Source organism: Hyaena hyaena, unplaced genomic scaffold (genome assembly GCF_003009895.1).
Source record: "Hyaena hyaena isolate Hyena2069 unplaced genomic scaffold, ASM300989v1 scaffold_141, whole genome shotgun sequence".
Taxonomy (NCBI): domain Eukaryota; kingdom Metazoa; phylum Chordata; class Mammalia; order Carnivora; family Hyaenidae; genus Hyaena; species Hyaena hyaena.
The window spans coordinates 666,124-679,819 of NW_024080773.1; the positions used below are offsets into that span (position 1 = coordinate 666,124).

Here is a 13,696-nt window from a genome sequence, read left to right on the forward strand (position 1 = left end):
CTAACAGCAAAGCATTCAGATCCTAAGAGGAAAGAAATGCAGCTTTCGTGACTTTGGTGAAAATACAGACCCACAAATTATTCCAGGGTCTTTAGGAAGACCACAAAGATGTCTTCACAATAAATTCAGAAAACAGCACATGTCAAAATATTGTTTACATGGAAGGGAGTTATACTTCTAAAAGTGTGGCTTGTTAACTTTCACATTCTAAACATCTACATTAGAAAGGATTTATCGAAAAGAATATCATTTTTACAGATTGGGAAACAGGTCTAGAGAGGCGAGTGCCAGGTGCTAGATCCTGTGCTCAAGGTCACATCAGTGCTGAGACTAAGGCCACGCCTCTCATCTCCCAGGCTACTGCCTCCTGCTCTGTGCACATGGCCCCTCCCAGCAGTGAGTGTCAGCCTTGAGCTCCCCAAGCTCCAAGGTTTTCTCCTGAGAATGGCTCAACCTTCTACGTATGGCAATGTTCGAATTATGCCATATGCTATCTCCAGTGAGAGAAACAGACTGCATGGACAGAGAAAAGGTATTTTAGTCAAAGATTATTATTTTTCAGTTGAAACTGCTGAGAACATGAGGGATATACTAGGTCTTCCTATCTTCTATTTTATAAAGCACTGTACCTCAAACAGCTCTATAGGAAGGACGTCAGCTTATGGAAAAGACACATGTGCTGGGTGGTTCTCTTTTCTATTTGGGGCTCTGGAAATGCAGGCCTCATTGCCACACAGGACCAAATCATCCCTACAATGGATAGAGCCCTTGATGTTTTGAAATTAATTTCCAGGTGTTATTGTCTATTATGTCAATGGTAGAAAGGAAACATCCTTCCTTTTCAGAACAAGAAAACAGCCTGTAATCAAATGGTTTGTCCTCACGCACCAAGCAAGTCAACAGCACTAGAATTTTTAATTGTCGTTAGTCCTCTGCTCTGTCAATTAAAAAAGGGTGTCTGCACAGATATCCCGGGGTTCACCTTTATAAAGTCTTGCTACCTAGGGAGGCTTTAAGATAAACATGGCAGACAAGAAATTAACAAGTGGCCTTTGAGAGTTTTAAAATTTTTAATGAAATAGAAAAAAAATACTCCTACCCAAGGCCACGCAGTTGTATCCTGAAAATCATTTTTTAAAAGAGCCATTGATGCAATATCACTGCACCTGAGTCACTGACTTTGATGCTCTGTAGTTAGAGCTCAGATGCAGGTTTTAATCTGCTTGCACCGTGGCCCTAGAAATGGTTCTCTATCCATCTCTATCCATCCTGAATGCACATACAGGGATTTGAAAACCAAGCAGCTCTTGCACAGTGGAGGGCCAGCTAATTCGTTCAGGGCCCACCACCGCACATTTTCTCAGTCTCCTATGCTTTTGCCCTAAAATAAAATGGAAGACAATTTTTATTGCCCAGAGGATAGATAGGACTATGTTCTGGGGACTCAGCCCTGAGAGAGGTCAGCAAGTTCTAGTTCTGGTTTGAGGGCTATTTCAGAATGCTGTTCACTGTTCTTTCCATTTAACTGGTGCAGAGTCTCCATTTTGGAAGAGGATCTTGCTCCCTTGCGTTCTTTCCATAGGGGGGCAAACAATTTTCTGGGCTCGTTTCCCTGAGAACTGCTCAGATTAAGACCATGCTGGTTTAAGTAAACTGTTGATAAGGTTGCGGGAATACAAAGGTCTTTACCCTCAAATGCCTGGCAGGAAAACACCAATAAAAAAGGCCACATGTTTCAAGTCAGGGTGTTCAAAAGAGCAACCCATGTGTATTTGATTGTGTGTTGAAAATCTCATGTTTGTAAGATGCTAGACAACCCGGGGGCGCTTGGGAAGATGTTACGAATAATGCAGTCTTCCGTTCAGATTTACATAGCTTCGTTGTGTTGAGATGCATTTGATGAGTGAATGTTCAAAGGCCCGAGGAAAGGCCAAGGAGCACAGAGCACCCGCCGGCCAGAGTGAGCGGTTCAAGGGTTGTCTCTGCTAATGAAATGTCCCCAGATAACATTTTTACTGCGGTCACATTGTGTCCAACAACAAGTCTTGGCACCAAAAGCAATTCTGAAAATACCAGACTGACTAAAACGTTCCTTTGCAAATGAACCTGTAAACAGAAGAGGGGCTTTACCTCAAGGAGAGCTAATTACAGAAAGAGGAGTAAAATGTTTATTTGGACTAAGCACAAAAGCCAAACACGAGGTCCCTACGCAGGCAATACTGGGTCTCGTCCTTGCAACGCATCAGAGGAAGGGGCTGTGGGATTTCATTGTTTCGTGGCAATAAATCAGGGACCATCCTGGCACCTCTGTTTTTGGGGCACTGATTTTTTTCTCATGCACTGAGGACAGGATCCTACTTTGCACACTCTCTTCATTCCTGACTGCTCGCTATAGTTTCAGCTTTCTTGTTTACGGTTTTTCTTTCTGAACTAATTGAATCTGTTCTGGAAGTCCTTTTTCCAGGACAAGACAGAGAAGAAGTGGAAACATGCACACAGTGAGGGGAGGAAGGCAGGACAAGATGGCGGCTCCAATGGTGTCTTTATGTCTTTGGTCATTTAGTGGTTCCTTGTCCAAGGTTGATTCCTCTTTCCTCTCTGTGCCCAGAGGGAGCCTCAGCTTATCTTTGGAGGAAAAGGAGCTTATGTACATAATTATGCTAAGAAAGTAGGGAAAAATATTGATTCCTCTTAGGGAATTTTATTTTTATTCATTCAGTCATTCATTCATTCCTCTTGGGAGAATTTCACGGTTTTACAGAGACTGGGGGTGAGGATTGCAATTAAATCTAAAGGAGTATTACCTAAGTAAAATAGAAAACTAAAAACCTTAAGTAAGAAATCACATCACAGAGTCTACTTTTGTCTATGAAGGTTTAAAAGACCTGGGACCAACTTGCCCAGACATTTCTACTCTGTCTCTCCTGGATTTAACATGCGCCTTTTCCTCCCAATATTGAGGAACCCTACATATTTCTGACTATTTACCTTGACATTTCTTATAATTTCATATAAGCTCATTGACTTTTATTTCTTTACATCAATTTCATTTTGAGCCCACGTGAGGGGACTCCCTCCTGACGTATCCTAAAGTGAGCATAAACCAGAGGTTTGATAAATCCAATTGGCATTTGTTAACTGACACACTAGAACTCTTGGTGGCATGCAATGTCATGGTCTCCTCCCCCACTCTTGAAACAAACTCTGTTCTTGGCTTCTGTGATGCATCTGGCTTTGCTTCTGATATCTCCTTTTCTGTGTGTGTGTATGGGGGGAGGGGGAGCAGAGAGAGAGACAGAGATCCTTCTCCTTTTCTTGATTTTTAAACATTAAACTTCCTCAAGACTCAACCCTCTGTACCATGATGCTCTAATTCCCTAATTTTTATCTCATGCATATCTTTAATTCCACCTACCAAGTAAATGCTCATAATTTCCAAGTGAATACCAACCTCTCCTCTGAGCTCCAGACCTACCCAACTATTCTCAAGGGCAGCTCATATATAACTGGAATGACAATCAATTCACGAGCACTCCACTCTTCAAACCTGGCAACTGTTCAACCTTTCTGTCTTAGAGAACACCCCAGTCTTCCTCTGATTTCCAGACCCCAAATCATTGCATTGTTCTTGACCTTGCTCCTGTTCATCAGCAACATCTATTTCCTTAAGGAGACCTACTGGCTTTCTCTCAAATGCTTTTCTCTATTCACCTAGCCCTCATTCAAGAGGGCTTTAGCTTTTCCCTGCAAAATACTCTGCTGATTCTCTTTGCTTTTACTTCATACTCCTCCAAGCACAGAGGAAAAGATGGCCAATTAAAATATAAACCAACTTCTCTCTTCTGGTAACGTGCAAGCCTGGAGTGATTTTGCTAAACCCTTAACATCTGATCTGACTTTGACTTTCTTGGTCCCAGCCTGGTTGGCACTTTGGTTCCTTGAATACGCAATCTTGTTTCCCATCCAGAGAGCTTTGCAAAGGCTATTTCTCTCGTTCCAATGTCCTCTGCATTCACTTGTCCAGCTAATATTAATCCTTGCCTAATCAGCTAATTCATTAAAATTCAGCTGAAATCTGGGAAAAACGTCACCTCCTAGGGAAGCTCTCCCAGAATCATCAATGTGTGTCTCTCCCCCTCACAGCACCATATGCATCATGAAGGCCAGGATGCCTATTTTATTCACTGCTTCATACGCAGCATTTTGTAGGAACCCATAAAGTGCTGAATAAAATGCATGCATATGACAAAGTGAATGAACACGGCTAAGGTGGGTATGTCAGAGGGGCTACAGTCAGTGCAGGGTCTTTAAATCTATATTCATACCAAGGGATGTTGTAGATTAAAACAAGACTGTACACTCATGTGGAGTTTTATATACATTTCACCACGAGAAAGAGTCCCTTGTGGAGAACAAAACTGAGAATCCTCAACTTAGATCATAAATAAATGCATTTATGTATCCATATTCTTAGAGCTGTCAGGACAGCAAGATCCTTAGCATTAGAAAATATGCTACCTACTTAGTATGCACACTGTGAAGCACAATACCTGACTCATCATTAAGTGAATCTCTGTTTATTAAATGAGTGGATACATATTCTCGGAGGAAGATAATGCATACCTTTCATCACAAATACTACTTTCTGCTCTAAATAAGGCTTAATGATGCTTAACTTTGATCTGCTGTTGTCTCTTCTAATGTCTTTGTGATTATAACTTCATATCTTAGAAAAAGAAGCCCTTCGTGGATAATTAGCAGCAATCAAGAGAAGCTTAAACATGCTATGAAGGTAAAGTTTCTGTCAAGAATAATTTTCTTTGTAGGAAATATACATGGTGAGATGGGCTGAAGGCATACAGGCAGCAGTGGGGAAGTTCTCAGAACCATTTCACAAGGATGTTTCTCTAAGCCCAACCTTCCTGGACAAGCCCCCCACACCGACTGGGTGGAATGCTTCTGAAAGGGATGGTCTGTACATTTTGTGCATGACTCTGCCGCTGAGGCCTCATTATGCTAATAGCTAATTAATTTCTCACAAGTGAATTTCTAAACATCTCAACTGCATCAATCTCTACAGTCAGGCCTCCCTTTTTTCCCCCTCTGTTTAACTAAATGGTCATAGTCAATGAGACAATACTAACAATAAGTTCACATGGGTAAGGAACATGATCAGTTTGGCTGGACTTTAAGAAATACTACTCTCATCTTCAGTGAATTCGGCAAAATCACAGAGACTTACACAATGGAGCCAGTCAACATCTCAGTTCTCAATGGTACAGATTTTGTGATCCACATAGAAATTGAGAGGCATTACAAGAATTATCCAGGGAACTCAGACTAATTAGAGCATGTCCCCAGTTCCTGAAGTGGCAAACCTTAGAAGCTCCTTAAATATGAGATGAAGGCACAATGGACTTAAGGGGAAGAAATTGAATAAAGAGACAACAGTGTTAATACAAAGAGACATTTAAACTTGTTACTTCAACTGAAAAGCTTTACCTTGGGAATAATTCACAGTTTATCTCTGAGAACTAGGATACCTAGTTAAAATGACACTTTCAACTTCAGGAATCTTCAGCTATTATTTATTTTTCCCATTTTCTAAATAATATTAAGGAACATGGGTCATGCATTCATGTGGATTTAGTATTAATTGAGCTGGCACAATTTAAACTAATCTCTCCCAGTTAACTTATATTCAAGGATAATAACTTATAGTTTATCAGATTTATGGCTCAAGTAACAATACTTTGAGCCACTTAGATGGAACTAGTCACTTTTCTTTTTTCTTTAATCATAATTGATTTGTCTTTTAGCTAAATGTTGCTATTTTTATCAGAATGGGATTTATGGATATTTTCAGGCTAAGTGAAATGTCATGATATTCTACCAGAGTGAGAGTAGTTTGTCTGCATGAGAGTAAAGAGTCCCTGCTGGGTTAAAGTTAGTTTTACATAATCAATATGCAATAATTATCAATAAATCAAGCAATTTATCAAATGCACTAGGATATACTTCCAGTGATTACTTCTACCAACACTAACACTCCCTTTTATAGCCCTTTATAATTTACAAAGTACTTTTACATACTCCCATCAATTAAGTCATAGAAACACCATCTTAAAGGTAAGACAGAGGCATCGAGAGGCAGTGGTAACTGGACCAAGATCACGTGGTTGGAAGTGGAGAGGGGAAGCAGAGCCTGAGGCTTCTGCCCCACGTTCAGGGTCCTGTTCATATGGAATTGATTCCAGTGACAAATATGGTCACCCTTCCTGGCCTGTAACTGCCAGATCTAAACATCAGTGTATTTGTTTTCCTTGTGATCTTTGGTTGAGGCAAGTGCAAATGATCCCACAGATGTGCAGAGTTCACCACACACACACACACACACACACACACACACACACAGAGTTATTTGTATAAAGCCAGGAGGACCCTGGGAAGATATAGCTAATACAAGGCACTTTCCCATCACTGACCCATCTGAAGCCCGTGACTGAATTTAACTTTGGGTAAACAAGAGTTACATAAACACTTTCACAAAAGAATCAGGAAACAGAAATAGACCGAAGAACACTTTAGTTTAAAAGAGCTCTGGTTTTTTTCTAGTAACTGCAAAAATACGTACACAGTTGCTCATATAGGTTTTAGATAAATTTTCAAGATTACTGCCAGTTATACATACAAAAAGTGTATAATATGATGCATATTTATATGGAATGACCCATGGTAATCTTAATGGACTATATATACTCAAGAAAAATATGGTAACATAAATTATAAGTATGAGGTTTTTATATAGCAAATGTTCCCTTAAGGATAAAGTCCATTATAACAAACGGAGTTTTGTAACTTTGAAAACTGATAAGGTAGCTTAAATGCCCCCTTATGGCATCTCAGTAGGAGTAGTGCTAATACCAGGAGCTAAAGTCTAAAGTCAGTACTAATAGGTATTTTAACCTACTGTAGAAATAACCCCAGAAAATTAATATTTACCACCCACAGTGCAGACAGTCCTAAGGACTGCGTGCAGTTTGGCATTAAACCTGGTTAGTGTGGTTCCTGAGCAGATCTCACAGAGGCACCACTTCCGTCTGGCCTCAGGATATGTGTGTCTGTGTCCCTCAAAGGGCCAGAGGAAACAAAAGCAACTATATGGGGAGGAAATGGTGAATATATTGGCAGCTTGGAAGATGATAGAATGTTATCAGTCAAAATGAATTACAGGATTTATTTTTTTTCATTGTAACCAAATTTTTAATCTTCCTAGATTCTCAAGGCAAAAGCAATTAATTTTTTTTTTTGCTTTTGAGGTTACTACAAAACCAACCATATTCTGCCCCTGAACTATCTCTTTACTGATAAATTTTTGTTCGCTTAATCCTTCAGGTGTCCTGTGTGATGTCACTACTAAATTGCTTTTACTTAAATTAGTTTGCTGGAGAAAAGAGGGGAGGATTATAAAGATTACCACTTTATAAAAGTAATCTAGACTTTTTTTCCCAGAAAAAGCTGATCTCAATAATTTCAAATCTTTGTCAAAAACATGAAAGCTTTGTTTTAAAGCAAGTTACATTCGAAGATACAATTAGATACAAAAATGATGATCAATGGGAGATGTACTATCTCCTATCATTCCGGTAATTTAGTGTCACTACAGTTCAAGGTAAAGCAACAATGTAGCACTGGGAAGTTCCTCCAGCCTTATTATTCTTCCTACAGTTTCACAAACAACTATTGAACACCACAACCACCATTCATTCAGCATTTTCAATGGGAGAAATAATATTTGCATTCAATTATTTACATGGGGTTTTAAACTTACCATTTTCCCTTGTGGAGATGAGCTTGCTCCCCAAATTAAGATTTCATGTTTAAGAAGAGACTTACTAAAGAAGCATCCTATGTAATAACTACCTTGAAATTTGCTCCCCACGCACCCACCTTAAGCAACTGGTTTCTTCTGTCAGAGCGTTGGGATTTGTTATGTCCAAGAAAATATCTGATCTTCTATTTATTCAAAATCAACTTTGAAAACTCAAGACTAAAGTCAAAGGGGGAAAAAAATTTGTCACTTACTTTGCTTTAGCTTCTGCGTCCTCATAGGCTTTATTAGACACGTCATCCAGTCCTCCAATCAAATGCTTGAAAGAGCTGTCAGGAAAAACACAGGAATCAGGATAAATCACCCTTGAGTCATAACAATGACTACCTAGGCAATGAAGCATTGACACAATCTCAAAAGATCTAACTAAAAATGAATTCAAACATTTAATCTAGGTAGATACGTTATTAAGAAGCACATAAGATAATGATATGAGCTCTGGCAGCAGAGATGTCTTCTACCTTATTTATCTCTATTGTTCCCAACACCTAGAACTGGACTTGGTGAAAGCACATATTCAAAGAATGGGTGGAATAGTCTATGACACACAAAAGGGTATATTTCCCAAAGGAGTGGGTCAATTTTACTAGGGAAATGACAACGAGATCTACCAATTATGGAATGCCTACTGTAGGCACTACACTAAATTATCATGAACATATATTGACTCTAGTTCTCCAATACACTATAAAAGACAAGCATCATTATCTCCACTTAACAAAATTATAAACTAATCTTCAAAGGCAAAAATACATATGTAGAAGATAGGAAAATGACAGAGGAGAATTACAGGAAAGCCAACTTATTTTGGATGGATGAAGATACTAACTTTAGGATCAACCAGGAAGGGTAATACAACTGTGCAAATCCAATCTATCCCATAGTCTACATGGACCCAGAACTGTCTTCAGACTTTATATAATGAGGTCTCATCTATTATGGACCTACAATATAAAATATTACTGGGCCAGCACAAAATGAACACACACACACACACGCGCACGCACGTGCACACACTCACACACGAATCACCCTTGAAAATTACTGAATGAAACCAGATCCCATAACTCTTATGCAAGCACTGAACTAGACTGAACAAAGGAACTGAAGGAAAAATCTACATTCAGAGTGCTCACATAATAATCAGGGCTCTCACTTACGTGGTACTTACATGCCGGGCACCATTGTATGTGCTTTAAACATAAATACTTTAATAGAGCAACGCTGTGAGTCAGTATTACCTCCACTGCATAGACGAGGATATGAAGGCATGAGAGGTTATGAAACCGACCCAAAGTCCCACAGTCCGGCAATGTGGAGGCTGGTAGGCAAGGAGGCGATGCTTCCCCCTCATACTCTCAAGACCTACACTGAACTTCCATCCAAATCACTGTGCCTTCACAACAACCATCAGATCCCCAGTAATGTCTAGCCTGTGCATGGAGAGTGGTAAAGTGCTGTAAGGAATTACATCTTAATTTTAAACCTCTATAATCTTAATGCAAAAAAGTGGCTTTGTGTGAGTATTAAATAATAAAATATGCCTGCTCACGTCCTGAAACATAGGTTATTTGTTGATTTAATGTTAAGTGTTGCTTAACCACATTGACACACACTGGTTTTTGTTTTTGTTTTTATGAAAAATGTGCAAAGAGGGACTTGACTCTTCCTTGGAGCCTGGCTGAGAGGAGACAGGGAGGGTAAGACATCAGCCCTGTGGATAATGATCTCATCTGGGGGACAGGCTAACTGGAATGCTGAGCTAAAACACCAAGTATTTCTAAGACAAAAAGGGACCAAAAGGAAGAGGCAGAAGACTAAGGAATCTAGAACCACAGAGCATCAAGTTTTCTGAGATGAGTTGTGTTAATGAACTTCAAATGGATGAAGGCTGCCTAAGGTGATGGTCCTTATAAAACTTTCCAAAGACATATAATCAGTGATAAAATAAAGGATAAATAATAATCCCCATAGTGGATATCAGTGTTCAAATATGATGTCTGCCATTGTTCTTTACATGGTAGAATTCCCCACAGAACATCTCGGTCATTACTCAGGTAAACTCCCTATAGCGAGGGGGGTTTAAAATTGTATAGTCAAGGGACACCCAGGGGGCTCAGTAAGTTGAGCATCTTACTTTGGCTCAGGTCACGACTTCACAGGTTGTGGGTTTGAGTCCAATGTAGGGCTTTGTGCTGACTGCTCAGAGCCTGGAACCTGCTATGGAATCTGTGTCTCCCTCTCGCTTTGCCTCTCCCACACTTGCACTTTGCCTCTCTCTCTCAAAAATGAATAATTGTTCAAAAAGTAAAAAATAAATAAAACTGTAAAGTAAAATACATATTTTACTTTGAAAAAAATCAATAACGTGGTTGATTTTCTGTTTTTCGAGATCATGTAAGATTTAAGCACAGAGAGTTGAAGTTTCTTGTCCAAGATGACCCAATTCAGCAGCATACCTGGGACTAAAATCTCTGTTTCCTCATTCCCACTCCTTCCTCTACAATACTTAGGTATTTTTAATATAACCAAATCCAAAACACGGTAAAAAGGCATTGATAGAGAGGCACCAAAAAGCACACTGTGGTAAAACCAAAGATCAAGAGCCAGTACAAGAGCTTTTCAAACACATTCATATTATGTTCTTACATGTTTGACATTCAGAATAATTTGGGGAGTTTTTGGGGAGTTCATATAGTTAAAAAATACTTTCTCCTACTATTTATTTGAGCTCAACATGTCTTACACATGATACGATGTGATCAAAGATTTAGGGGGATGTGATCAAAGATTTAGAGGGTGAGTGGATGACAAATTTGATAAGGATGAAGGCCTTTATAACTTAAGAAAACTTGTCCATCCCACTAGGGTTGGTTAAAGCTTTGCAGATCACTTTTTGAAAAGGCAGTTTCAAATTCTTATTCGCAGAGTATACAAATGTAAAATCCTACATCTGGTGAAGCTCTACAGAATCCATCTAATCACAGGAATGAGTTTAAAAGTAAGTTGAGCGTGATAAAAAAAAAAAACCAACACATTTAGGCTGGTTGTGAGCTCTTTAGAGCCATTTTTGTTAAATCTTAGTCCTATCCAATGACAAGTATCACATTTAAAAAGAATGACAAAAGCAGTATTTCAAGAGTGACTTTCTTGTATAAGTTTTCTTAAGTGGTCTTGAGTAAAAATACGAATTTTCTAAGTGGTGCTAATGATTCAATATTTATTAATTTTTGTACCACTAGGTTAGACAAAATGAAGGGAATAACATGAATTCACAAAGGCCCCTAACTGGATAAACAGAAATTTATTTCTGAAATAAACTCCCTCCAATTAAGGAAAATGCTTTTCATTTAAAATGTAATCAGTGTATTGTTATGGAAAACTTTCAACAACTGCGAGAAGAAATTAAGAAAGCACTCATATTTCTCTATCCACAAATAACGAATGGGAGTACCTTTATGTATTTCTTTTCACTTTTTTCCCTGCAGAGCTATATTTCTGTCATTTATAGAGTTGTAATCATAAAGCAGCTGTGATTTATGTTGATTTCTAACTTTCTAACTTAATATTATACCACAAGTGGATACTTTTATTTTTAAAAACTCATAAGTTGTATTATCACAAAGAGTAGGTCACTGTATGTACGCACAGTGGAAATTACCTACAGATCCATGTACACAGGCAGAGACCAACACACACACACACACACACACACACACGCATGCACACACACACACACACACACACACTTACAGAGACAGATGAAAGAGTGCGGCAACTGTGTACAAAAACATTTATATTCATACTATTACAGATTAGACATATGGAATTTTCTTTCAAAATAAAATGCCCAGGATGATCATCTTGGCATTGAAATTGGAACCCTAGGTCCTTTATAAACCATCTTTATTTAGAGAACAATCCTGGCCAAGTAACATTTTTTTCTTGAAACATGGAACAAAGGCTTCCTACTAATATTCTAAGTGCTCCCCAACAGTAAGCCCAACATTATGTTTCCCTAAAAGTTTAAGAAAATGTAGAATGTTCAAGCTGTATTAGTAAGTTCCAGGAGGCTGTGTTGGTGTATCCCTGATCAATGAATATTTTAAGAACCTTGATAAGCTTAACTGACAGTGTTACAGAATTTATCATTCCCAGTACAAGCATGAACAAATTAGTGTTGCATATTTTTTGTCCTTCTGCAGCAACACCTGTCATCTGTGTGGACCTTCATCAAAGAGACATTTGGAAAATTATCACTATAGGCATTGGACACTTTTTAAAATATTTACTCAGGTCCTGAGTACAAGGGAAAGGATTTTGCTGTTTTGTTAAGAAAGAAATTATAATGCAATGGTTTATTTTTTAACTTTAAAAAAATTTTTTTAATGTTTTATTTATTTGTAGGCAAGAGAGACAGTGTGAGCAGGGAAGGGTCAGAGAGAGAGGGAGACACAGACTCTGAAACAGGCTCCAGGCCCTGAGCTGGCTGTCAGCACAGAGCTCGACGCAGGGCTTGAACCCACGAACCATGAGATCATGACCTAAGCGAAAGTCGGACACTTAACCGACTAAGCCGCCCGGGTGCCCTGATATAATGAATGGTTTAAAAACTTTAACAACTGATGAGTAGACACCACAAAATATTACTTATCAGTTAGAACAAATCTAGGAGACTAGAGGACATTCAATTCTGTTCATAAACAATCCCTCAATTCGCGTATGACTTCTATTTTTGCCCTGTGAAATACAAGAGCCAATTTCACATACATTCTAGACATAATTCCAGAATAAATGAAGAAGACGTTCATGAGCAAAAGACATTCATTCAGGGTATTTCAACACAAAACTTCCTGCATGTTAAGGTAGTATTAGGCAACTTTCCTATTCTTCTTGGGATGTAGAATCCAATTTTAATGAGCCTTGACAATATTTAAAAGGGGGTAGACAAAATGTTATGAGTTGAGAACACAGAGGCAGAAAAAACAAATGGAAAATCCCTTTTATGTTTATTGCTGGTATTTCAAACATTCTTGCAAGGAGGCAGTGGAAGAGAAAGGAAGGAAGGTGGAAAAAGGGAGGAAGAAAGGAGAAAAAGATGGATTGAAAGAAAGGAGGAAGAAGGGAAGAGAGAAAAGGAGGGAAGGAGGAAGCAGAAATGCTACTTTCACACCAAGAATGGTATTTATAGCAATTCTCCTTCAGAAACATCATAAAAGGCTATGTTTCTTATATTAGGAAATTTGTCTGTTTCAGAACATGATAGTGACAGTAACTCAATGGGTAATAATTTCAGTTATTAAGATGCTTTCATTATTAAGCCAAAACATCCTTTTGAACACAGCTGATTACGCAGTGGTATGTCTAAAAAGTGTATAATTTTGTTCTTCAGTTGTGATATGATGAGCCTTCATCTAGAGAGAAACAGGCTATTATGTTATTAGAAGCACAGTCCTGATACCAGTGATGAGAAGTATCGTGCTGCTCAAAAATGACAGCATTTATATTTCACTTTACAGTTTACAAAGTAATTTTATCTAATAAATCATGTATGTATTCAATGATACACATTAATTGATTTAGTCATCATGATCTTTTCTCCTCTATTCCACCAAATTGTTTAGAGATCTTGTATAAAAGTGCTTAAAATCATTTTTTTTTTCAAATTCAAAATAGGGTGGGAGAAGATCTCCAAACTTATTGATAACAGATTTTCTTTTTTTTTTTTTTTAATATTTTTTTTAATTTATTTCTAGGAGAGAGAGAGAGACAGCATGAGCAGGGGAGGGCCAGAGAGAGAGGGAG

At 38.4% G+C, this 13,696-nt stretch overlaps 1 protein-coding gene across 1 annotated transcript in view; it reads right to left on the minus strand.

Annotated features, from left to right (window-relative positions):
• The window catches only part of PRKG1 (protein kinase cGMP-dependent 1), a 1,246,601-nt gene that overhangs the window by 93,123 nt on the left and 1,139,782 nt on the right, over positions 1-13,696 (minus strand). Inside the window, exon 9 of the mRNA XM_039238529.1 lies at positions 8,086-8,160. Within this exon, the coding sequence (XP_039094460.1) occupies positions 8,086-8,160 (75 nt within the window). The remainder of the gene's footprint in view (positions 1-8,085; positions 8,161-13,696) is intronic.